The sequence below is a fragment of the Epinephelus fuscoguttatus genome, linkage group LG8 (genome assembly GCF_011397635.1).
Source record: "Epinephelus fuscoguttatus linkage group LG8, E.fuscoguttatus.final_Chr_v1".
NCBI classification, from domain to species: Eukaryota; Metazoa; Chordata; class Actinopteri; order Perciformes; family Serranidae; genus Epinephelus; species Epinephelus fuscoguttatus.
The window spans coordinates 24,497,134-24,522,357 of record NC_064759.1 but is presented as its reverse complement, the minus strand read 5'-3'; the positions used below and the strand labels follow the sequence as shown (position 1 = coordinate 24,522,357).

The window sequence follows — 25,224 nt, the reverse complement described above, 5'->3', positions numbered from 1 at the left end:
TCTCTCGGCAAAACTGCCTGGATCATAATTATTTTAACCTTGGTAGTCTCTAATCCACATAGCATGATGCCTGAACATATAGGACTTTCACATTAGAATGTCCGTTTCGCCTTAGCTGAGTCTTGATCTCACAACTTCTGAGACTGAGGTCTGGCTTCTATCTCACTGAGCTAACTGGCAAACAGAAATGTCACTTGTAGCTTCACAAATTGACTAAGCCAGTCGCCTGTGTGCAAAACAGCAGCCGTTAGTGTGTAAAGGCAGATTTCAAACTGTTGTCAAAAATTCAGTTATTAAGACAAAAATCCGAAAATACACAAATTGCATCTAGACAGCACGGAGAAACTGATGTTTAAAAATGCCATTTTTGCATTGACTCCAATTGTTGGCATGAGAGCGAAATTCAAAATGCTGTAAAAAATTCAGTTTTTGAGATAAAATTCAGATATTTTCCAAACATCATCTACCATGACTCCAAAATTTTGTCATTTTTTTAATAAACATTGGAAATGTATTTTGCAAGAATTTGCAAGTATATGTTTACAATACCGTTTACAGTCAAACATTTTGATGCACTGTAGGCTCAATTTTCGATAAATCAAAAATCTGTGTGGATCGTTTGTGTAGGACAGTCTGAAGATGTTCTGTAGCAAGTTTGGTGTCAATTGAGCAAAAATTGTGGGAGGAGATAGGTTTAATAAGTTTTACAGTTTTTGAAAAAAACAGAGTGATGGACTTCATAATTTGCAATAGGTTTAAATGTACAAAGGTTTCTTCAGTTTTGGGGCTACATTTTGGTGAAAGTTGCAAATCTGTAGCACATACAGTGGCGTGCACAGACTTTTTGAAGGGCAGGGGCAAAAAGAAAAAAAGGGCACATACAGTGTGTTCTTGCCACTGAAGAGGGCACTAAGTTCTGTGTGTTTTCGAGGGCACTTTAGACATGTTTATATGTTATACAAATGGCACATTATATAGCCTTAAAACAGACTAGCCAGACAGACGACTCAAATTAGTTTGTAGTTAGGATCAGCATCCACAAGAACTGCATAGATTCAACATTGGACTGTGAAGAACACACAGAGACATGGATGTATGAAAGAAAGAAATCCATGGGGGGGTCTGGGGGTCCTCCCCCAGAAAAATTTCAATCAAGTAGATGCCATTTCCTGTATTCTAGTGCATTATAACACCATATTAGCACCAGATAATCCAAACTGGTTCTGTGAGATAAAGTTCTGGCTCAATATAGATCAAAAAAGGGCCCAACATAAAAGTCATTGCAACAGTAATATTTTTACCACCCAAGAGGGCAGTTTATCATGTTTTAACCAGCCAAGAGGGCAGTTTAGTGTCTTTGTTTTGGCTTCCTAGAGGTCACTTTAGCGTGTGTTTTGGCTCCCAGAAGGACATTTTGGCTGCCAAGAGGGCACTTTAGCGCCTGTTTTGGCTCCCAGTAGGACATTTTGGCTGCCAAGAGGGCACTTTAGCACCTGTTTTGGCTCCCAGGAGGGCACTTTAGCGTGCGTTTTGGCTCCCAGTAGGACATTTGGGCTGCCAAGAGGGCACTTTAGCACCTGTTTTGGCTGCCAGGAGGGCACTTTAGCGTGCGTTTTGGCTCCCAGAAGGACATTTTGGCTGCCAAGAGGGCACTTTAGCACCTGTTTTGGCTCCCAGGAGGGCACTTCAGCGTGCGTTTTGGCTCCCAGAAGGACATTTTGGCTACCAAGAGGGCTCTTTAGCGTGTGTTTTTCAACAATTGGGCCACGAACTTTTGAGGCTTGGACTTTTGGCCTGTTTTTACAGCTAAGGCAAGGCATGGGACTGGACCTTTGTGCAAAGTTTGGTGATTTTTGCATGGGAAGCATGATTTCCTCGGAAGAAGAAGAACATGCAGCAAAACAATAGGGTCCTGGCAGCTTAGGCTGCCCGCCCAACGAGCAACAGCTAATATAGATCCAATGTAGCTGGGTCAAGACTTCCTCTTCTGTGCACAGCTCATTGCTTACAGTTGGAATTAGAAACTTGAGACAGGTCCACACAGCAATCTGATAAATCTCTATAAACAGATCCCTGGATATGAATGCAGATCAATTAGGAAAAAAAAGCTACTAAAAAGCTAAATCAAACTCAGACGATAGCTAGTGGGTTCTAGCTTAGTGGGTTAGTTATTTTATCGCACAATAAGTACTTTAATTTTTTGCTAATAACTCAAGTAAGCAGGACTATTACTTGTAGTGGAGTCTCTGTGATATCAACACTTTTACTTAAATGAAGGATCTGGATATGTATTTAGCCACTGACAAAGATTGTTATTTTATAATCATTATCATGTTTTTTTGCATGTTATATAAGGAGTGCCTCTGTGATATTCCCTTATGTGTCAGTGTTTACAGCTCCTCCGTTTGGCGTAGGTGTGGTCCTCCTGATTCTCCAGGTTCACGGTTTTCCTCATCACACACACCTTCAGCGGCCTCTGCTTACTCACCTGCCATCAAACAGTTCGTCAATTTTTGAGAGTTTTCATAGGTTTAAATTTAATATCATACAATACTAGGTACTTTGTCCACAACTGGACAAACAGCACGTCTCATCCTCATCCTCATCCTCCGCTGTCTTTCTCGGACCTGCCTCCTCAGCTGGGCAGCCTCCTCCTCAGCCTGCAGGTACAGCAATCCTGCTGCAATAACTGCACCACACGACTTCTCCGATCCATGTCCGTTATTGATTTTTTGATTTTTTGATTTCCAACTCACCAGTGCTCACGATCATACCACCAACTCTCCACAAACTTGTCCCCCCGCACCTGGCTTTTGATTACACATAATCAGAAGCCAGGTGCGGGAAAGATTAATCTAAACCCTTGTGAGACATTTTATGAAAATATTTTGGCTATTTATATGTTTTTGTATGTCAGTTATATATGTTGAAACGTTAAAAACATATAGGCCTGCTAATTAATTTCTTACAGTGACAATGAAAAGACGCAGGGCTGGGCTGAAATATTGTTTTACTGTAAATGCATATGGACAACACAGTAGCCTACAACAGCCAAGGCGAGCGGAAGGGGTGACATCATCATCAGGTTCGCTTCTGTTCCAAAAGCAGAAATGACCCCCGTCCTCCTGTTCTTTGGAAGTCCGGACTCTCGACTCCGTTGCTAAGTCCTCAAGTCCGCTCTGCTGAACTTGAGTACTGAGAAACGCCTCTCGTTTTGTGTTGTGCTGTGCCTGGGACACGTCGTGTATTAATGCTACCCGTTACCTGGAGAGGTAGGAGGAGATTTATGTTTCTTCTCTGTTGCAAAACTAAAATCAAACCCTGAAAAGTGTAGGGTTAGCTAGCTACTGAAGATATAACCTGCTGAATGTATAGGCTACACATGCTGCTTTTGCTTTTTAATGATTATTACAGTGCAACAAAGACCGACCCTGCTGTACAGGAACCAGTGAAGGGAAGCAGGGAAACTTTGCTGATATTCAACCAGCTGTGTGACATCACATTGTGCGCAGATAAAAGTTGTTTGACTTCCTCCAGAGGTCCGGCGGGGCGGAGGTCCGGATTCTGGCAGCTGCAGAACAACCAAACACCGTTTGTAATAGAGTGATCTATTGTGTTCTTGTTGCCACCTCCTGGTAAATATTGGCCATTGCAGGTATGTGGTTACATTTTGGTTGGCTAACGAATAACGGGTTTATGCTCAAGCTCCCAATAAGTTTAGTTTGTCAGTCTGCCTGTTGAAGTGTAAATTAAAGACGCTCATAAGTGCATCACCTCGCCTGGTTATTGACTCCAACCCAGTATATTACAGCGTTCATCTGTTCACACTGTGATGCCACACAGCTGGTTCAATATCAGCAAAGTTTCCCTTTATATTCATTGTCTTGTGTGGCGATCAGCAGTGATGTGGTGGTTCACTTTTACACTGTGATCTGTAGCCTATAGTTCGGCTTTAGTTTCTAACTATCTTTGTCTTTTCAACCTGTTGTTGCTGCTGAATCAGTTTGACATGCCGGATATATCCTTCAAACACAGACTGTAGACCCCTCTGCAGGCCCGGACTGGCCCACGGGAGAACCGGGGAGTTCCCCGGTGGCCTGGCCCGCAAGTGGTCTGCTCTGGCCTGCCTGTCTTGTTTTGTTTTTGTTTTTGTTGTTTTTTTTGTTTTGTTTTTTTAAGGCGCGCTCTGCAGCGCAGGCTGTGCAGCGCAGGTGGCCGTGCCGGCTGTCAGAAATGATAGGTGCTTGTCAGCATTTGTCACAACGATTGGTCAAAAGGTGTTTTTTTGTAGATTCAAGACGTGATTAGTTTGTTTCGCTTTCCGCCCGCGCCCGCCCCCAAATCAGCGCGCCTGTAAAGTGAAAGCAGCTTGGCTGTGGAGAGTCAGGTGGAGCAGAGAGCAGAGAGTGTGTATGTGTGCTTGTGTGTGCAGACTGTGCAGTAGGAGCTCTGCAGCTCAGCAGCGCCTTTACAATGGACCGCAAAAAGAGGAAAGGTGGAGCTGAACGGGAGAGAGATGAAAAAAGGGCCATTGAGGAGGAGGCAGCCAAATGTCATAAACTTACAGATATGTTCAGAGCCCCCCCCCAGCAGTAGCGTGACGTCGTCAAATGATGATGCTGCAACAAGTAAGTTAACATAGAAAAGTAAGAAAACTGGTTATTCTCAACATGAGGTCCGAGGAGGATGGGGACCGACCCGAGGCCAGATAAATGACTGATGATCAATCAATCGATCAATCAATCAATTTTATTTATAAAGCCCAATATCACAAATCACAATTTGCCTCACAGGGCTTTACAGCATACGACATCCCTCTGTCCTTAAGACCCTCACAGCGGATAAGGAAAAACTCCCCAAAAAAAAAACCCTTTAACGGGGAAAAAAAAACCGGTAGAAACCTCAGGAAGAGCAACTGAGGAGGGATCCCTCTTCCAGGACGGACAGATGTGCAATAGATGTCGTACAGAACAGATCAGCATAATAAATTAACAGTAATCCATATGACACAATGAGACAGAGAGAGAGAGAGAGAGAGAGAGAGATGCAGGTAATGACAGTAGCTTACAACAACATTAATGAAAGTAATAATATTATAGTTATAGTTCTGGTTACTGCGGTACAATATGTTGAAAGTATGTATTAATATCTGGCAGTATACATGTGTGACAATAGTCATATGTGTATAATAACAGAAGAAGTATGACTAATGACTAATGATGGCAACAGCAGCAGCAGGAGGCATCTGGCGGGACCACGGCAGCAGCACGACCACACACATCACGCTGTCCAGGCACCGCTGTGATATGAGTTAATCTGAGAGACAGTGGAGCACAAAGGCTCCGGAGAAGAAGCCGAGTTAGTGACATCCAGAATGGCCGGGTTAGCTAGATGCAGTAATAGGATACGAGAGAGAGAGCGAGAGAGAGAAGGAGAGAAGGTGCCCGGTGTATTATAGGGGGTCCTCCGGCAGACTAGGCCTAAGTCAGCCTAACTAAGGGCTAGTACAGGACAAGCCTGAGCCAGCCCTAACTATAAGCTTTATCAAAGAGGAAAGTCTTAAGTCTAGTCTTAAATGTGGAGACGGTGTCTGCCTCCCGGACCGTAACAGGAAGATGATTCCACAGGAGAGGAGCCTGATAGCTAAAGGCTCTGGCTCCTGATCTACTTTTGGAGACTTTAGGGACCACGAGTAACCCTGCGTTCTCAGAGCGCAGTGTTCTGGTGGGATAATATGGCACTATGAGCCCTCTCTGATAAGCTGTAAGAGCCAAATTAACCCGTAACGGTCCATTTGGTTTGGTTTTTACTTGTTTTACTGTTGCATTGAATATGGGTGTTGCCATATTGATTATGATAAGCTGACATCAAAATGATTTGCCGACAAAATAATACAATCATGTTTAGTTCAGCATAATACCCATTCATATAGGAGTCCTGGTTTATTGAGGGGCACATTTGGTGAGGGTAGGGAATAGAAAAGCACTGGACTGGAGGACTGTGAGTAGGGTTGCTGTTACAGCTGTGTTTAATAGAGTTGTTGTGTGACTGTCAGTCTGAAATAATGAGCTTTGGTGATTAGTTAGCCCATTTGTGTGTTGTGCACGTGCACGTGTGTGAGCATGTAATGTGTGGATTGGGTGGCCTGGGTGGATGTATGACTCCTGGCCTGAATTTTTGTCCCAGTCCGGCCCTGCCCCTCTGTCTGCTTCTCTCTGGAATCACTGTTACATTTTTCCAAATATATGATAATATTTCTTCAGGGAGTGCAGTTAGTTACAGTGTGGGCTCCATGCTTACTCTGACAGCTTGTTGGATCACAAAGTGGCGGGGCTTAGTGAAAGGTCAATTAAGGCAAATGGGGGCAAAGGGGGCCCAACCCGGTACTAGCAACAGGGTACCTAAAAAAAAGTGGCAGGTGAGTGTATTTTTATTAAAATGGATAAAATCTTATTTCATAGTAGAGCTAGTAAGAGCAAATAAGACAAGAATTATGCACCCCATGGTCCCCCTACGCCTCACCCCCTGCTTAGGGGCGCCAGGTTCGCAGATGGACATTAAGTTAGCGGCCGTAGCAGCTTGACTTCAGCCAGGACTAGATGAATTTGACTTTGAAGCTAAAATTCACTTAAACATTCCAGCTTTACTCAATCAGCCCATTTTAAAACCAGTATGCTGTAGTAGAGCCAGAATAACACATAGGCCTACTTGGCTTGTGTGCTTTTGTCTTAATTAAAAAAAAAAAAAAATAAAAAAACAGGATCCTTTGTGAGATTTTATCTTTTAACCCAAGGCCTCTTGAAAGTTCATAAAAAATAAACAACAAAGAAACTCACACAATCAAAGAAGCAGTTTTCTCATTTTATCTGTGTTCTTGTGCACATTAACTCCACTGACACTGCTTCTACAAAAGCAAAAGGGGGCTTTCTTTGTAGATCTGCCTACATTTGTTGCCCCTACAGTTCATGTCTCAATGTTCTGACCTCCAGGGTAGCAGATACAAAGAGCCGTGATCTGCCAGATAGCAAAATCAGGTAAGAGTCTGACAACGCTAAATTAAATTGCTGAAATTAATCAAATAAATTTACTTTAAATAATGTAGAATATCCAATAAATGTGGGCTTGGTACATTTGTGTAGAATATTGTATTTGGGAGTTCATTTTGGAGTTTCTGATGTGCTGCTGGGATTTTTGGGGGGTATTTTTGTTTGATAAAGGTTAGGGTTTCTCTGTTATTGCCAGCCTTATTTCATAAGAGACAAAGAAACCTCTGAGCAGCAGTTTATTAAAAAGTGAAGATATCAGCAAGCATTTCTAAAACTTAAAACAACTTAAAACTTCTCAATAGAAATATAAAATTAACCATGGGTTATTACTGTTAGAAATGGATAAGGCAGTGTCAGCTGAATGTGGACTGACAAATCACAGTTTAACCCTTTAAAACCTGGAGCACCGTCACTTTTCTAGTGTTGCTTTCAGACACCTTTCACAAGTATTTCTGATACCTGAGCAAATTCTTTAAAAGAAAACAAAAACCAAAAGGCAATCAGCAATTTGGCATAACATATCCTGCAAATTGCAAAAAAGTATTAAAAGATGTCAAGAAGTTAGTGAGAGAGAGAAAGAAAACTAGGGGAAAATAAAACAATAATTAAAATTATACATCTAAAATTAGATTACAGAAACACATTTTTTAAGGCATTTCCTGTTTTTGTTGTTTTACTTTTTTGTAACGTTTTACGTTTAAAATCTAAAGAATTTTCCCCCAAAATATTTAGAGCATGACTGCACATTTACGATTCGAGGTCGAGGGTCATCCACGCTTTTCTGGACTGGAAAATGAATTTACAATCAAAGGGTATTTGAGGGTAAACAGGGTTCAGTCACAGTGTTATCTGTGAGGATGTAAACTAAATGTGAGCTGAAATAATTTAATTATTTTTTTCTTTTGAGGCCCAAACTGCGTCTAATGTAAGTGAGTCAGTTATATTTATTTATTTATTATTATATTTATATTGTAATTTGCAAGTGTTTTTTCTTTTCATTTTAACATCCCACAGTATTTTACACCAACGACACCTCAGAGAACTATATGGACCAAAACAGCAAGATGATGATATTCTGCCTGTTTCTGGCAGGTAAGATAATTAGTCACGATGTTCGGACTTTGCTTTGTTTCACTCTTTTCATCTGAAACGGGCCCCACTCTCCCAAGAGTCCCAGACTGACACGCAAGAATATATATCAACTGTTTCAAACTTGACAACATAAACATTATGCATGGGTCAAAGTGTATGAATATTTGTTAACTCAGTAGCTGACAGGAAGTAAACACGGATCAATGAAACATGAAAGTTGTGTGGCTGGTCAGAAATTCACAAGAGTGAAACTCTGATATCCGAGTGTTACATGTTGAAAAAGGTACGTTAACACATAGCTTATAATTTAATGACCTATCATGGCAAATTTTGATGCTATGGACTTGGTAAAAGTGTCTGAAAACTTGGGAATAAAACACTTAATTGATTTCTAATGGCATCTATTGGTATCTCTACTCAATGCTTTACTCGTGTGCAACAATAATGTAATGTTTTTGGATTAAAATATGTTAATTTTGGGGCTTTGCCAAGCAAGTGTTGACATATATGTGACTGCTTAAATTTGCATATACAGTATATATTTCTTTCACCCCTTAAAGTCTCCATGCCAGTGCCCTCATAAACAAGCAACACTCAGTGTTAAGGGCCCCACATGAGCTGTTAACACGGATCCAGAGATGTTCTTGACCACCCCTGTTAGTCACCTCTTTGTATCCAGTCTCATTCTAACATACACCCTACCTAAAAAATCTATCAAGGAGAAGTCGTGTCATTCTTTGTCACTTCCATCACTTTCTTTCAGCTCTCAGCAGCCCTGTGTTCGCTGGAGAATGGAAGGCGAATGTTGTAAAAAGTCTCGACACTCTGGTCAGTTCCTGCGTTGTGGTGCCGTGTTCATTCACCCATCCCAAAGGAAACCTGCCCACCTCCAAACTCAGAGGGATCTGGCATCGTTCAAATGATCGAAATCAACGCATCTATTACGAGGATCAAACGCAGGTTTTGGAAAACTTCAGGGGCCGCACACGGTTGTTGGGACATCTGGGTCAGAGCAACTGCACCTTAGAAATGATGGACGTTAAAAATCATGACAATGGCCCTTTCTGCTTCCGGATAGAACAGGCACTGACAGAGACAAAAACCGATGACAAGTTCTCCTTTGTGGAGGATTGTGTCGAGTTCAGAATGCTCCGTATGTCACCAACTTTCCAAAATTTCATAAACCTCTGCCAATTTTCGTTGTAGAAACAGGATTTATCTCTTTCTTATTATCTGCATTTTCCTTTATTTTCCATTTGTAGCTGATCCTCCAAAGCCTGCCCTGACTCACCCAAAGACAGCCACTGAAGGACATCCCTACACTGTCACCTGCTCGGTCACCCATACCTGCCCCTCCCATGTGCCTAAACTCACATGGAGTAAGGCCGCTCCAGATGCGGTGAATGAGGTCCACAGAGAAATTCACCTTGGCTACTGGGAGGCACAGTCCATCCTGACCATCATTCCCAAGGAGAAGGACGACCACACTGAGATCAAATGCACAGCACAATTTAATGGAGGGAGGACGTCCTTTACAACACTGACACTCTATGTAAAACGTGAGATCATTTTCACTCTGTTGCTGAATTTTGAGGATGTTTTTTATTTGTCCCCTTCCCATTATGTGCAATATAAAAGAAAGAATGTCCCTTATATGTGGCTCCGTCTGTTTGCAGGTACAGAAAACTACAACCACATCATCATTCCCACAGTGGCGGCGATTGGCACAGCTGTGATCTTTGCAGTCTTCTGCATTCTCATGGCGAAGAGATACAAGTGAGTTCAATACAGACTTACACTACAGACAATAACATGAGCAGTTATTGACATTTACACAGAGGGGGTGTATTTCCTCTCACCCCTTTTTTATTTACAAGTTTTTTCCTGTGCTCCTCAATGAAGCGACCATTTTTTCTGTCTCTTTAAGGACACGTATTGCAGAGCTCCAAAATCAAGAAGGCAGGTAAGGAGAAGATCAGATCCAGTTTGTAGTGCTATTGTGATTTTCATTTCCTTCACTCTATTGAAAGTGTGATTAATGTATTTATTTATTTATTTATTTATTTACTGGTCACACAGTGTGTGAAAGCCTTGTGATTTTTATGAAAATGGGTGCATGAGATACTACAATTATACATTTTCTAACTAATATGCCTGGAATCTGTAAGGGCAAAAGAGTTCGGCTTGTGGGGGATTATATTTTCAAAGAGCAGTAAACAGCTGAAATGACAGCAGGACATTGTGATTAAAGTCATGAGGTATTTTAAGGACTTTAATCTTTAGTTAGAACATGGCACTCTTAAATACTTGATTCTGATTGGTCAATCAACAAAATTCTGCGGTGTTTATTTCTTGAGGTATCACCGCTGCTCTGCTGCTCCGTTGCCAGCAGCATTAGCCTAAGGAGTATCAAAATCAGTTCATGTTAGTCCACACAGGCCAAATAGGATCTGAGTGGAAACGGAAACGTACCTACTGAATGGTAAAGGGAAGCAGGGAAACTTTGCTCATATTCAACCAGCTGTGTGTCAACGCGTTGTGTGCAGATGAACGTTGTTTGACTTCTTCCGCAGCCCCCCGACAGCTGCCAGTCTTGGTGCTAGCAATCTGGAAATCCATCGGTAAAAAAGGATTTTTTTTTCTTCTTTTACCTCTGGAGGCACTGCCCGTAGTTTTTCGACAAACAGAAGTGCAGGAGCCTCGCAGATCGCTCAACCCCTTCACTTCTGGCGGTGCCCCCAGGGAATCGCCTTGTTGTTTACAAATACTATATACATAGATTGTATTTGTAAACAACAAGGCGATTCCCAGGGGGCACCACCGCCAGGGAATATATATATATATATATTGTTCAAAGTTACCACTGCGCTCTGACCCTCCTGGTGCGTAGTCCAAATAAATATCCAGAAAGAACAAAAATTGTTTGAGGATCGCACACAGATATGTCCGTCAGCAGATAAAAAGTTTTTAATGAAGCCTTTCAAGCATTTTCAAGGACAAAGCGCTTTCGGCTGTCTGGCCTTCATCAGTGTGACACTCCGTTTACACGTACACAGTGATTTTGATAAACGGAGACATCTTCCTTCGTTTGTGCCCTTTGTTTACACGCAAATGGAGATTTCTCCTCTGAAAATGAGTCTTTCTAAAAACTCCGGCCAGAGTGGAGATTTTGAAAAACTCCGGTTGCACGTTTGCATGTAAACTGAGATAAACGGAGTTATAGGCAGCATAGACGTCGGAACTAGGGTTGCGGGTGGTGTGGCCGCACCCCCTCCCATCTGCCCCGCCGCACCCCATCAGCCTTCATACCCATTGTATTACGCTTTAAAAAAAATAAAGAATCTGAATTTACACTCAGTTTGTCTGACTTACATTTATCTCTTTCATATCATTAATGCATAGATCTGTGCTTTTGATGTGATATGCAGCCTGCCTGACTACATACAGAGGCCCTGGACCTGCTGCACTCAGAGGTGGAGCGGCGTTTTGATCAGGAGGGACTCCGCGTAGCTGCAGGGCGAGAGCAGGCAGTTCTTGAGGCGGCTCAGGGGAAACGAGTGGATGTGGGTTCTGTAATTATGGGCCCGAGCCGATTTAAACCAGACATTTTTCAATAAGTTGGCTGTTATAATTAAGAGTATTAAACCACAATTCTTGTTATTGGAATGACAGAAATATCGGATCTTAATGAATGCCGCTTGATTATGTAATAAAACAGGTGTTTATTTTAGGATCCAGGTGGTGAAGGGCTGTGCGCACACAATGTTCCAACAGTGGACAGCCCTCCATTCCCAAAACCCCCACTCCGAAATTGATTTTCAAGTCCATATCGAGTTTCCTGCATCAAACACTGCTGCCCACTCTCCGGCCACACTCGCACAATTCTGAAATTCGTTGTACTACAAAAGCTTGAAATGAATGTTCGACTCATTGTTTTTTATTGAAAATATGTCACTGTCTTCATTTCTTATGTATAATTTCTCTAGCAGCAAACACATTTAAAGGAGACGCTTGTCAGGTCTTTGTACGAGCGCTGTCCGTGGTGCTGAAATCCCCGCTCCTGCTGACAGCAGACCGGGGGAGAAAAAAAAGACATTTCTTTGCTCTGTGCTTTTAGAAAATAGTCCCATTGTGTTTGCAGGGCATATCAGCCTGATTATGCACAAAGATTGGTTAACGCATTGGAGCAAATTCATTCTAATTTCAGTTCAACATGGTCATTTGCTTAGAGGATTCGGCTGAAGCATGATGAGTGTTATATGTCATTAAGATGAAGTATTTGCTTGTTTTGTGGTTAATTATGCACATGATCCATTTGACCCCATCATGCGTGCCTGCAGACAGGGGCAAAAGGATCAATGCGCAGCCTCCATTTCCTTTCTGATTGCATCCGTCTCGTTCATTCAAACTTTGTAAACACGGTTGGAATTTGTAGGGGACATATGTATGCTGCTCACTATAAAATGAGTTTACTATAAATAAATGTAGCTCTGTGCAGAGAGGGCTTAAAATCTTTATCAGTAGGTCAACATGAGAGAAGGTCAACTTTTGGAATTTTTGGAAAAACTTTTGCTTGTTGTTGTTGCTATTTTATGGATTCTGATTGCTAACGTGGGCTTGAGCTTCTCCTTACACTGCCACCTACAGGTTTGGCATGCTCTTGACAGCATATATACATGGGTTAGTGTAAACGAAGATTTTTTTGGAAAACGGACAGATATGCACGATGTTATTTTTGAAAACAGAGACAGTGAAATGTCCATTTATGAAAATAGCTGGCCACGTGTAAACAGGGCATGAGTTACAAGACTAGCAGTGCATGCACTGATTTAACAGCTGCAGTGGAGTCTGCAGATCAGCTGTGTTCAATCAACAATCACCTGCAGATCAGGTGAGTCTGCAGATCAGCTGTGTTCAATCAACAATCACCGATACAGACCAACCTACTGGCAAGAATAATTTACTAAACTTTCAAAGTTACCATTCATTGCCTCTAAAAAAGAGCCTACCTGTCAGTCAGTTGTACAGACTGAAACGCATCTGTAACACTCTGTCAGAGTGAAAACATGCTCCATAGGTTCAGACAGAAAGGCTATCCCGAATCATGCCTTCACTCAGCGTTAGAGACTGTAAACAAAACTGAAAGGAAAATGCTATTTACCAAGACAAACAAGCAAAACAAAGTACATTCTACAAATTACATCCTTACATACAACCCTTTCAGCTCTGTGATCAAATCTACTGTCTTGAAACACTGGCACATTTCATCATCTAAATAATACGTTTCAATACCCACCTCTATTCACCTACAAAAGAGCCACTAGTTTAGTGAAGGCTGATTCGTGTCCTGCTAGACCTACATCATTTTTTTGTAGATCTTGCACTTGGTGCGACAGTATGGTAAAAACGGACAAATTCCACGATCTGCATACTGGAAAGGAGTATAACATTAGATCTGTCATTACCTGTAACACATCTCATGTCATTTACTTACTGTTTTGCCCATGTAGGAAATACTAAATTGGTCAGACAGCCCGCAAATTAAAAATCAGGCTGAATGAACATAGAAGCAGCATTAAACGGGCCGACATGACATCCCCTGTAGCACGCCACTTCTGTGAACATGGACACAGGGTTAAAGATCTCAAATGTATCGGCAGTGAGAAGGTGGCGTTGAACTGTAGATGTGGCGACCAGGAAAAAAGACTGTTACAACGCGAATGTGCTTGGATCCACAAACTAAAAACTCTTTTTCCATCCGGCATGAATGAGGATTTCAATATGTGCCCTTTTTTGTAACAGTTAACACAAACTTGCCTCCATGTTTCTCTCCACCCATGTCATTAAAAGAAATTGAAAAAATTAAAAATGAAATCTTTTTTAGGAAATTCTGATAGATTTTTCAAAGATTGTTTTTTCTTCTAAGGAACCTGATTGCTGATTGAACACAGCTGATCTGCAGACTCACCTGATCTGCAGGTGATTGTTGATTGAACACAGCTGATCTGCAGACCCCACTGCAGCTGTTAAATCACTGCATGCACTGCTAGTCTTGTAACCCACACTGATGAAGGCCGGACGGCCGAAAGTGCCTTGTCCTTGAAAATGCTTGAAAAGCTTCATTAAAAACTTTTTATCTGCTGACGGACATATCTGTGTGCGATCCTCAAACTATTTTTGTTCTTCATACATATATATATATATATATATATATATATATACAGTACAGGCCAAAAGTTTGGACACACCTTCTCATTCAATGCGTTTTCTTTATTTTCATGACTATTTACATTGTAGATTCTCACTGAAGGCATCAAAACTATGAATGAACACATGTGGAGTTATGTACTTAACAAAAAAAGGTGAAATAACTGAAAACATGTTTTCTTCAAAATAGCCACCCTTTGCTCTGATTACTGCTTTGCACACTCTTGGCATTCTCTCGATGAGCTTCAAGAGGTAGTCACCTGAAATGGTTTTCCAACAGTCTTGAAGGAGTTCCCAGAGGTGTTTAGCACTTGTTGGCCCCTTTGCCTTCACTCTGCGGTCCAGCTCACCCCAAACCATCTCGATTGGGTTCAGGTCCGGTGACTGTGGAGGCCAGGTCATCTGCCGCAGCACTCCATCACTCTCCTTCTTGGTCAAATAGCCTTTACACAGCCTGGAGGTGTGTTTGGGGTCATTGTCCTGTTGAAAAATAAATGATCGTTCAACTAAACGCAAACCGGATGGGATGGCATGTCGCTGCAGGATGCTGTGGTAGCCATGCTGGTTCAGTGTGCCTTCAATTTTGAATAAATCCCCAACAGTGTCACCAGCAAAACACCCCCACACCATCACACCTCCTCCTCCATGCTTCACAGTGGGAACCAGGCATGTGGAATCCATCCGTTCACCTTTTCTGCGTCTCACAAAGACACGGCGGTTGGAACCAAAGATCTCAAATTTGGACTAATCAGACCAAAGCACAGATTTCCACTGGTCTAATGTCCATTCCTTGTGTTTCTTGGCCCAAACAAATCTCTTCTGCTTGTTGCCTCTCCTTAGCAGTGGTTTCCTAGCAGCTATTTGACCATGAAGGCCTGATTCGCGCAGTCTCCTCTTAACAGTTGTTCTAGAGATGGGTCTGCTGCTAGAACTCTGTGTGGCATTCATCTGGTCTCTGATCTGAGCTGCTGTTAACTTGCGATTTCTGAGGCTGGTGACTCGGATGAACTTATCCTCAGAAGCAGAGGTGACTTTTGGTCTTCCTTTCCTGGGTCAGTCCTCATGTGTGCCAGTTTCGTTGTAGCGCTTGATGGTTTTTGCGACTCCACTTGGGGACACATTTAAAGTTTTTGCAATTTTCCGGACTGACTGACCTTCATTTCTTAAAGTAATGATGGCCACTCGTTTTTCTTTAGTTAGCTGATTGGTTCTTGCCATAATATATATTTTAACAGTTGTCCAATAGGGCTGTCGGCTGTGTATTAACCTGACTTCTGCACAACACAACTGATGGTCCCAACCCCATTGATAAAGCAAGAAATTCCACTAATTAACCCTGTTACACCTGTGAAGTGGAAACCATTTCAGGTGACTACCTCTTGAAGCTCATGGAGAGAATGCCAAGAGTGTGCAAAGCAGTAATCAGAGCAAAGGGTGGCTATTTTGAAGAAACTAGAATATAAAACATGTTTTCAGTTATTTCACCTTTTTTGTTAAGTACATAACTCCACATGTGTTCATTCATAGTTTTGATGCCTTCAGTGAGAATCTACAATGTAAATAGTCATGAAAATAAAGAAAACGCATTGAATGAGGTGTGTCCAAACTTTTGGCCTGTACTGTATATATATATATATATATATATATATATATATATATATGTGTGTGTGTGTGTGTGTGTGTGTGTGTGTATATATATATATATATCACATTTTTTACATCACTATATCACCGTTTAGACTAGTCTGGTGTTTGTCAAGTCTACAAACACATTGATTGAACAAACATTACTATTTCTGTGTGCACGTTTTGTAATTAATAACATGGTTATCGTAGATTAGCTGGGCTAACCGTTCGCTGTTAGCCCCGTTAGCGGTGTCTGTAGTAACTCAGTAACTCAATACACGGTCCGTGAAAAAATATTTTTTCCAGCGGATATCTTAGTTACAACATGATTGAGCTAGCAAATCAGTTTTGTGTTGCTATGTGCGGTATTTATTCAGTTTTGGGAAATCACGATGTCTAGAAAGCATCAGTGGCTACAGCTGACAGGGACAGCTAACAGCAGCAGCAGCAAAGCATCAGGACATCATCTGTTAAAAGCCTCCTGTTGTCAGATACGACATGTGATTGGCTAAAGCGCGGCATCGTTCAAACTCAAAACCCCCACCCCCAAAAGCAGGATAATGTATAAAGAGCCGGTGACAGTTGAAAAATAACTCCCTGCGCGTCGGGGTTCCATTCCCCTGTCGGGAGTTATTTTTCAACAGTCACCGGCTCACAAAACATTATCCAATCAATCAATCAATCAATTTTATTTATAAAGCCCAATATCACAAATCACAATTTGCCTCACAGGGCTTTACAGCATACAGCATCCCTCTGTCCTTTGAACCCTCACAGTGGATAAGGAAAAACTCCCCCCAAAAAAAACCTTTAATGGGGAAAAAAATGGTAGAAACCTCAGGAAGAGCAACTGAGGAGGGATCCCTCTTCCAGGACGGACAGACGTGCAATAGATGTCATACAGAACAGATCAGCATAATAAATTAACAGTAATCTGTATGACACAATGAGAGAGAGAGAGAGAGAGAGAGAGAGAGAGAGAGAGAGAGAGATGCAGGTAATGACAGTAGCTTACAACAACATTATTGAAAGTAATAATATTATAGTTATAGTTCTGGTTACTGTGGTACAATATATTGAAAGTATGTGTTAATATCTGACAATAGTCATATGTGTATAATAACAGTAGAAGTATGACTAATGACTAATGATGGCAGCAGCAGGAGGCATCTGGCAGGACCACGACAGCAGCACAACCACACACATCACGCTGTCCAGGCACTGCTGCGATATGAGTTAATCTGAGAGACAGTGGAGCACAAAGGCTCCAGAGAAGAAGCCGAGTTAGTGGCATGGCCAAGTTAGCAAGATGCAGTCATAGGATACGAGGGAGAGAGAGAGAGAGAGAGAGAGAGAGAGAGAGAGAGAGAGAGAGAGAAGGTGCCCGGTGTATTATAGGGGGTCCTCTGGCAGACTAGGCCTAGTCAGCCTAACTAGGGGCTGGTACGGGGCAAGCCTGAGCCAGCCCTAACTATAAGCTTTATCAAAGAGGAAAGTCTTAAGTCTAGTTTTAAATGTGGAGACGGTGTCTGCCTCCCGGACCGTAACAGGAAGATGATTCCACAGGAGAGGAGCCTGATAGCTGAAGGCTCTGGCTCCTGATCTACTTTTGGAGACTTTAGGGACCACGAGTAACCCTGCGTTCTCAGAGCGCAGTGTTCTGGTGGGATAATATGGCATTATGAGCTCTCTAAGATATGACGGAGCCTGACCATTTAGAGCTTTATAAGTTAACAGTAGGATTTTAAATTCAATTCTGGATTTTACAGGGAGCCAGTGCAGAGAAGCTAAAACAGGAGAAATATGATCTTGTTTCTTAGTTCCTGTTAGTACACGTGCTGCTGCATTCTGAATTAGCTGGAGAGTTTTTAAGGACTTCCTAGAGCTACCTGATAATAGAGAGTTACAGTAATCCAGCCTAGAGGTAACAAAAGCGTGGACCAATTTTTCTGCATCTTTTCGGGTCAGGATAGGCCTAATTTTCGCAATATTACGCAGATGAAAAAATGCAGTCCGTGAGGTTTGTTTTAAATGAGAATTAAAAGACAAATCTTGATCAAATATTACTCCGAGGTTTCTTACGGTAGTGCTAGAGGCCAGAGCAATGCCATCTAGAGAAACTATGTCATCAGATAAAGAGTCTCTGAGTTGTTTGGGGCCAAGAACAATAATTTCAGTTTTGTCTGAATTTAACATCAGGAAAGTGGTGCTCATCCAAGTTTTTATGTCTTTAAGGCAGTTATAGAGTTTAGTTAATTGATTACTTTCTTCTGGCTTCATCGATAAATACAACTGTGTATCATCCGCATAACAATGGAAATTTACAGAGTGATTTCTAATGATGTTACCTAAAGGGAGCATATATAGAGTAAATAGGATTGGTCCGAGCACAGAACCTTGCGGAACTCCAGAACAAACTTTGGTACGTAAGGATGATTCATTATGAACGTCAACAAACTGAAAACGATCAGATAAATAAGATTTAAACCAGCTCAGTGCAGAATCTTTTAGGCCAATTAAGTGATCCAGTCTCTGCAGTAGAATTTGATGGTCAATTGTGTCAAACGCCGCACTAAGATCTAATAAAACAAGTACAGAGACAAGTCCTTTGTCTGAAGCAATCAGAAGGTCATTTGTAATTTTAACTAGTGCTGTCTCAGTGCTATGATGCACTCTAAATCCTGACTGATATTCCTCAAATAAATTATTATCATGGAGAAAATCACACAGCCGGTCTGCAACTACTTTCTCAAGGATCTTTGACAGAAAGGGAAGATTAGATATTGGTCTATAGTTGGCTAACACCTCTGGATCCAGGGTGGGTTTTTTTAGTAGAGGTTTAATTACAGCTACCTTAAAAGACTGTGGTACATAGCCTGTTAATAAGGATAGATTGATCATGTCTAATATATGAGTGTTAACTAAAGGAAAGACCTCCTTAAGTAGCCTAGTTGGGATGGGGTCTAAGAGACACGTTGATGATTTAGATGAAGAAATCACTGCGGTCAATTCTTGAAGAGAAATTGGGGAGAAGCAATCTAAATATATATTAGGTTTTACAGCTGTGTTTGAGGTTAGATAGGTACTATCTGAGGACAGGAGGTCATGAATTTCGCCTCTAATAGTTAGAATATCCCTTACATATTCTAATTTGGTGACTAGTTCCATACTGCTCAAAAGGTAAACATTCACACACCATACATCATTGGTCTTACAGTCATCTCCCATATCTCTGCAGAAGTAACATCTTTATTTTTGTTGCTGCTTTTCAATAAGATCTCTGAAAAATGACACTTTGTTATTTTCTGTTCTTCTTTTTCTTCGGTGTAATCAGGAGCAGAATCTCAAGGTGAGAACTGAAAGTTGAGTTGGCGTCATTGGGTGTGATGTTCTCGGAAACGTTTTTCTTAGAAATGTGGTCAAACCGTGCAGACTGCACTTCCTCCAGGCTGACTATGGGGTGCCGTTTGTAAAGTGTCTCACGATGAAAATAACATCAACATTTTGCCACATTTAGCTTCAAACAATGTTTAAAAAAGTATTGTGATTTTTTTAACGTCACCTTTTACCACATTTACAGCAATATTTGTTAACTTAGAAATATATTAAATAGTTAAATCTAAATATTAAATGTGGCACCTAAATGTTAAATGTTAAATCTAAATATTAAATCTAAATCTAAATGCTAAATCTAAATCTAAATGTTAAATCTAAATATTAAATCTAAATCTAAATGCTAAATATAAATCTAAATATTAAATCTAAATCTAAATCTAAATCTAAATGTTAAATCTAAATGCTAAATATAAATATAAATGTTAAATCTAAATATTAAATCTAAATCTAAATCTAAATGTTAAATCTAAATGTTTTGGGTGAAACTAAATATTTAGCCGGTCACCGGAAGTACCAAAATAAAAGCTCGAGATGGTCAGACTGTTTATAGAATCAAATAACGAATTAAAACCAACTTATCGGGGGAAATGGACACTTGAACATACATTAGCGTGATAATTGTGTCATTACAGACACTGCTAACGGGGCTAAGAACTGACGGTTGTTAGCTTAGCTTAGGTTGTTAATCCCTCCGAAGGGACACTAACAACTCAAAGTACACATCAAATAAAATTTCTCCAAACACGTTTCTTGTTATTTTAGGCAGTTATTATCACGCTAATGTATGTTCAAGTATCCATTTCCCCCGATAAGTTGGTTTTAATTCGTTATTTGATTCTATAAACAGTCTGACCATCTCGAGCTTTTATTTTGGTACTTCCGGTGACCGGCAGTGTGAATTTGCATATTAGCTAAATATTTAGTTTCACCCAAAACATTTAGATTTAACATTTAGATTTAGATTTAGATTTAATATTTAGATTTAACATTTAGATTTAACATTTATATTTATATTTATATTTAGCATTTAGATTTAACATTTAGATTTAGATTTAGATTTAGATTTAATATTTAGATTTAGATTTAGCATTTAGATTTAGATTTAATATTTAGATTTAACATTTAGATTTAGATTTAGATTTAGCATTTAGATTTAGATTTAATATTTAGATTTAACATTTAACATTTAGGTGCCACATTTAATATTTAGATTTAACTATTTAATATATTTCTAAGTTAACAAATATTGCTGTAAATGTGGTAAAAGGTGACGTTAAAAAAATCACAATACTTTTTTAAACATTGTTTGAAGCTAAATGTGGCAAAATGTTGATGTTATTTTCATCGTGAGACACTTTACAAACGGCACCCCATAGCTGACTGCATTGCATCCTGTGAGCATTTATGCTCTTGCATTAACATGTGTTTCATCCTCATCCAGAGCAAAGATATCCATATTTAGATCAAGTGTAAAAGGGGTGTATTTCTTGATTTACTCCTGAGAGAAACGTGATTGTCCTTACCTACTAAATATTCTGCGTTTGTGGTCTAAAAGGAGCTAAAACCTTTACTGTCCCACAAAGTAGGAAATTTGTCTTGGGCTCTACACCCATGCTGCAGCCATAAATATACAACAACACAGTACATAAACAAATCAGTATTATACACCAAACGTAGCAATAACAGAAAACCACAAAAAGATGAATAAATAGCATTAAACGCTAAAAATACCTCTACAAACAATGCAAACCATCAAATCATAATCCAGTGCCAGTTCTGGCTTTACCTGAAATTATTTAACAGCTTTATAGACAGAGGTATGAACAAATTTTTAAATCTGTCAACGAAGCACTTAATCTCCTTCCAGAGAGGAATCAATGATGATCTTATTGGCTTGACGTAGAGTTTAAAAATAGTCTGCATGGAAATGTGCTCTTTGACACCAGTTATTTTCCACGCACTATGGATTAACTGGAGCAGTTTGTGTTTTAACTGCCTGATCAAAAGTGATCATACGTTTTTGATCAACACCATGAACTCTCGGACAACATAAGAAATGCAGCCATTGTTGTAATCTGCTACAGAGACTATCAACATGTGTTCTCTAGGTTAGGTAGCTGTCAACAAAGACACACATATTTATATGATGGGACATGAGCGATGGGTTGGTTGTGAATGACCACTGGCGTGTGGTTGCCGACTGCCCCTGGGTCAAACACCATCTCCCCTGTCTTACCGGCATTCAACACGAGGTGGTTGTCCTCACACCATTTCACAAACCTTTGAATCTCCAAAAAGTAGTAACATGAGACTGCAGTGCTGTTTGTTGAGATAAAACTTCTTCTCTCATCACTAAGCTGCAGAGTTAAAGGTGAAAACACTGTGGGTTTCTTACTGCGAGTGACCCCATCACTTTACGTCACAATTTAACTTAAATTTCATATATTGTTGATGAATGCATCTTTAAAAGTCAAATTTAAAAAATGTGTATTTTCTTGTTCTTTCAGATAATCAAAGAAAAGTGACCAGCAGCCTCCATCATCATCACTGTCTGCTCCGGTGTCTTTTTTTTTTTTTATGTTTTTCTAAGAGTCTTTTTAAAGTTTCATTATAATAATACAGCAAGTCAAGGGGCAAACATTTGCTGGTGGGTTTAATTTCTTAACTTGCGTTCATGTTAATCACATATCAGCTTCAGAGAAATGGCGTTACTTTAATAGTGACTTTTAAAAAATCAGAAAACACACACACAAAAACAAGATATAAAAATCTGTTGACAAAAAGCTTTACCAGTCTGGTTCCCTGGAAAGCAACGTGCCACTTTTTATTCATTAAACTCACACTCTGCATACTGAAAACTTCCCCACCCACTGGTTTGTGATATAGACACTGTGTTTGGGTTTCTCAGTTGATCATTAGAGCCAAGATGACACAGTTTGCTGTCTAGCACCAAATCTTAAAGCATGCTACTAACACCCAGCACTTCCTGTTTTCTGAACAGATTTATCAGGAATGTAAACATTAACTCTTTGTATATTAAATTTAGTTTTGCGCTTATCTGTTGTGATTGCCTCATCATTGCTTGACTGGTAATGTGTTTGTCCTCTACAGGGGAACATATGTACAAACCTCCATTCAGTATACTCTAGTTTCATAAATGTTTAACAGTCTAAAATATACACTTTCTTTTTTATTCAGCTGCCGTACCTTGGTTTGTTAAAGATGTAACTGCCATAGTTGGTTTCTTTTGTTTCTTTTTTTACAAACTGCCCACTCTCAATAGTCATTCAGCCGTATCAGCCAGATGGTGGTGCTTTAAGACTGCTTTAGAGCAGCTGATGTCATCAAAGAGTGGAAGTGAAACAAGAATGGGAGACAAACTGAGGATCAATTAAGTGTGACGGAAAGTTTACGAAGTTCTGTGGTTCCCCTCGACAACAAGACAGCTCAAGTTTAAGCATGTACTAGAAAACGAAAAACATATTTTTGAGCTACTGTTTGTACACCTTTCAGTGTTTTAAAGGATAGACAGATCAGAAACTGATAACATACTGAGTATGGACAGACTCTGTGATCACAGCCTGGCCATAGAGACTGGCAGACACAGGCAGACCTGGCTGCCTAGAGAAGGCAGGCTGTGTCAGCTCTGACCCCAGAGACAGGTGGAGACAGAGAAACATTTCCTGCAGCACATATGAAGACATCAGAACAAAGTTCTTCACAAAAATTAAATGTAAACTCCAAGATTTTGATTCACACTCTAAACCAGACTAAAATGTACATGGAGAAAATAGTGTCAGCGCCATAGATGCAGCAAGTATGTCAGAGCATGTCACAACCTCAGACACAACCAACACAACAACATGAAGTTCATCTCATCACAGATCACACTCTGCCTTTTTATTTACAACTTCTCTTATTAGTTTTTTTCCTTTAAAATTTATGTCTAAGATTTTGTAATAACACATTGTTGATAATTGTTTCAAATTTTTCACTGTCTTAAATTGTAATTGTGCTTCGGCAACACATAAGAAATGTCCCGCCAATAAAGCTTATTGAGTTGAATTCAATTGAAAATCATGATTAAATTTCCATAACAATCACTTGTCGGTATCGTGAATCAGACAACTCAGTCAGCAATGACATTACATCATAATGAAGAGATGTTTCCAAGTAGAAGAAATGTTTTTTAGTTTTATTAAGTGTTACATTTGGTAGTTCATGAGATTTGGTCTAAATTATTCCCACTAAAATAATGTAACAGCAGATCAGATTAAAACACATAAGTGTCAGTGGGGGAATTATGGATTTATTCTCCACACCAAAACCAGCTGGAAGCTAACAGAATCAGTTAGCTTGAAACAATAGAATAGATGTGGATCTCTGTTATTGGTATTTCATATCTTAAATATCTTGCATTATCTTTCACCTCCAGCAGCTCCTGCCTCGAGTTTATTCCCCTTCTCAACTGAAAGCAGAAGTACAGTAAGTTAAATATGTCATATTAAGTGACAGCAACAGCCCCTGGTTCAAAGGTCAAGAATGGCTGGAATATTATGTACAGGTGTAACATTTTGTTATGCTTGCCATAATTATGAAGATTGCTTATCATAAATGATCTGTTTCTGCACGTGTGTGCTATTGACCAGTGGTTTGAAGTAATACTTGGTTACAGTATGTAAGCATTTATGGGAGTATCTGTACTGTACTGGAGTATTTGTATTCAACTTTTAGTTTTTCTCCACTACATTTCTGCTAGATAAAGTGTATGCTTTTCCTCCATTACATTTCCCCTAAGCATCTTAGCTACAAAGTAAAATCAGAGGAAATTTGGTGGCTTGCAAGTCAAATTAATCAGGATCCACAAACCATTCCAGTTGGTGGCAGTAGTGCACCATATCTTTGTTTTCCAACTGCTATGAAACTCCAAGGAAAACAGAAATTCTTATTTCCAGGTGATTATACACTAAAAAAAAACATACTTACTATATTATACTCCATTTCTGTCAATGCACTCACTGGCCACTTTATTAGGTACACCTTGCTGGACCCCCTTTTGCCTTCAGAACTGCTGTAATGCTTCGTGACATAGATTCCACAAGGTGCTGGAAACATTCCTCAGAGATTTTGCTCCATATTGACATGATAGAATCACACAGTTGCTGCAGATTTGTAGGCTGCACATCCATGATGTGAATCTCCCGTTCCACCACATCCCAAAGGTGCTCTATTGGATTGAGACCTGGTGACTGTGGAGGCCATTGGAGTACAGTGAACTTATTGTCATGTTCAAGAAACCAGTTTGAAATGATTTATGACATGGTGCAGTGATCAAATGAGAAACAAAACAAAAGGAGTGCTGTCCAAAAAGGGAAAACACTTTTAGTAACAGATAAAACTGAGGAAAGTTGAAGTCGACTGTACTGTGTCTGTTAGTACTGACCGAGGCTGGATGTGGATCTACTGAGTGAGTCTGTGATTGATGATCCAGCATATCCTCATATCCTTGACAAACTGAAGCATATAGCAACACCTGTTAATGACAGACGACAACACTGTTACCCCCGACTTCTTTTTATACATTTTCAAATATGAAACAATTTATAATATTATGTGCAGCAGCCTGTTCTCTCCCTGCCTCTCTGCCTGCCTCGCACCTGAGTGCGAGTTTACTCAGGTAAAGAGAGGAGGAGGGGATAAGAGGGACAGGGATTATAGAGACAGGGAGGCATGGCACATGGCTCGCAAACAGCATATCAGGTAGGGAGGAATCTTTTTCTTCCTCCCTTGTTTTTCCTTTCCCCCAACAGGTTCTTTTCCCCCATGCACTTTTAGGTGCTGATGTTTTGTTGTTTTT

At 40.2% G+C, this 25,224-nt stretch overlaps 1 protein-coding gene across 5 annotated transcripts in view; it reads left to right on the top strand.

Moving 5' to 3' along the window:
- LOC125893756 (myeloid cell surface antigen CD33-like) overlaps positions 1 to 23,423 on the top strand; it is a 56,194-nt gene extending 32,771 nt beyond the window's left edge. The window contains exons 1-9 of one of the 5 annotated variants that reach the window (XM_049584651.1): positions 3,160 to 3,272; positions 6,990 to 7,034; positions 8,061 to 8,138; positions 8,902 to 9,291; positions 9,401 to 9,697; positions 9,815 to 9,914; positions 10,066 to 10,101; positions 19,306 to 19,320; positions 21,875 to 23,421. In XM_049584651.1, coding sequence (XP_049440608.1) covers positions 8,093 to 8,138; positions 8,902 to 9,291; positions 9,401 to 9,697; positions 9,815 to 9,914; positions 10,066 to 10,101; positions 19,306 to 19,320; positions 21,875 to 21,878 — 888 coding nt within the window. In that variant the 5' untranslated portion in view covers positions 3,160 to 3,272; positions 6,990 to 7,034; positions 8,061 to 8,092 and the 3' untranslated portion in view covers positions 21,879 to 23,421. Of the gene's footprint in view, positions 1 to 3,159; positions 3,273 to 3,576; positions 3,656 to 6,989; positions 7,035 to 8,060; positions 8,139 to 8,901; positions 9,292 to 9,400; positions 9,698 to 9,814; positions 9,915 to 10,065; positions 10,102 to 19,305; positions 19,321 to 21,874 lie in introns of those variants that run through there. The other 4 variants (XM_049584652.1, XM_049584648.1, XM_049584649.1 and 1 more) reach the window with 4 other exon arrangements.
- Positions 23,424 to 25,224: the final 1,801 nt, after the last annotated feature.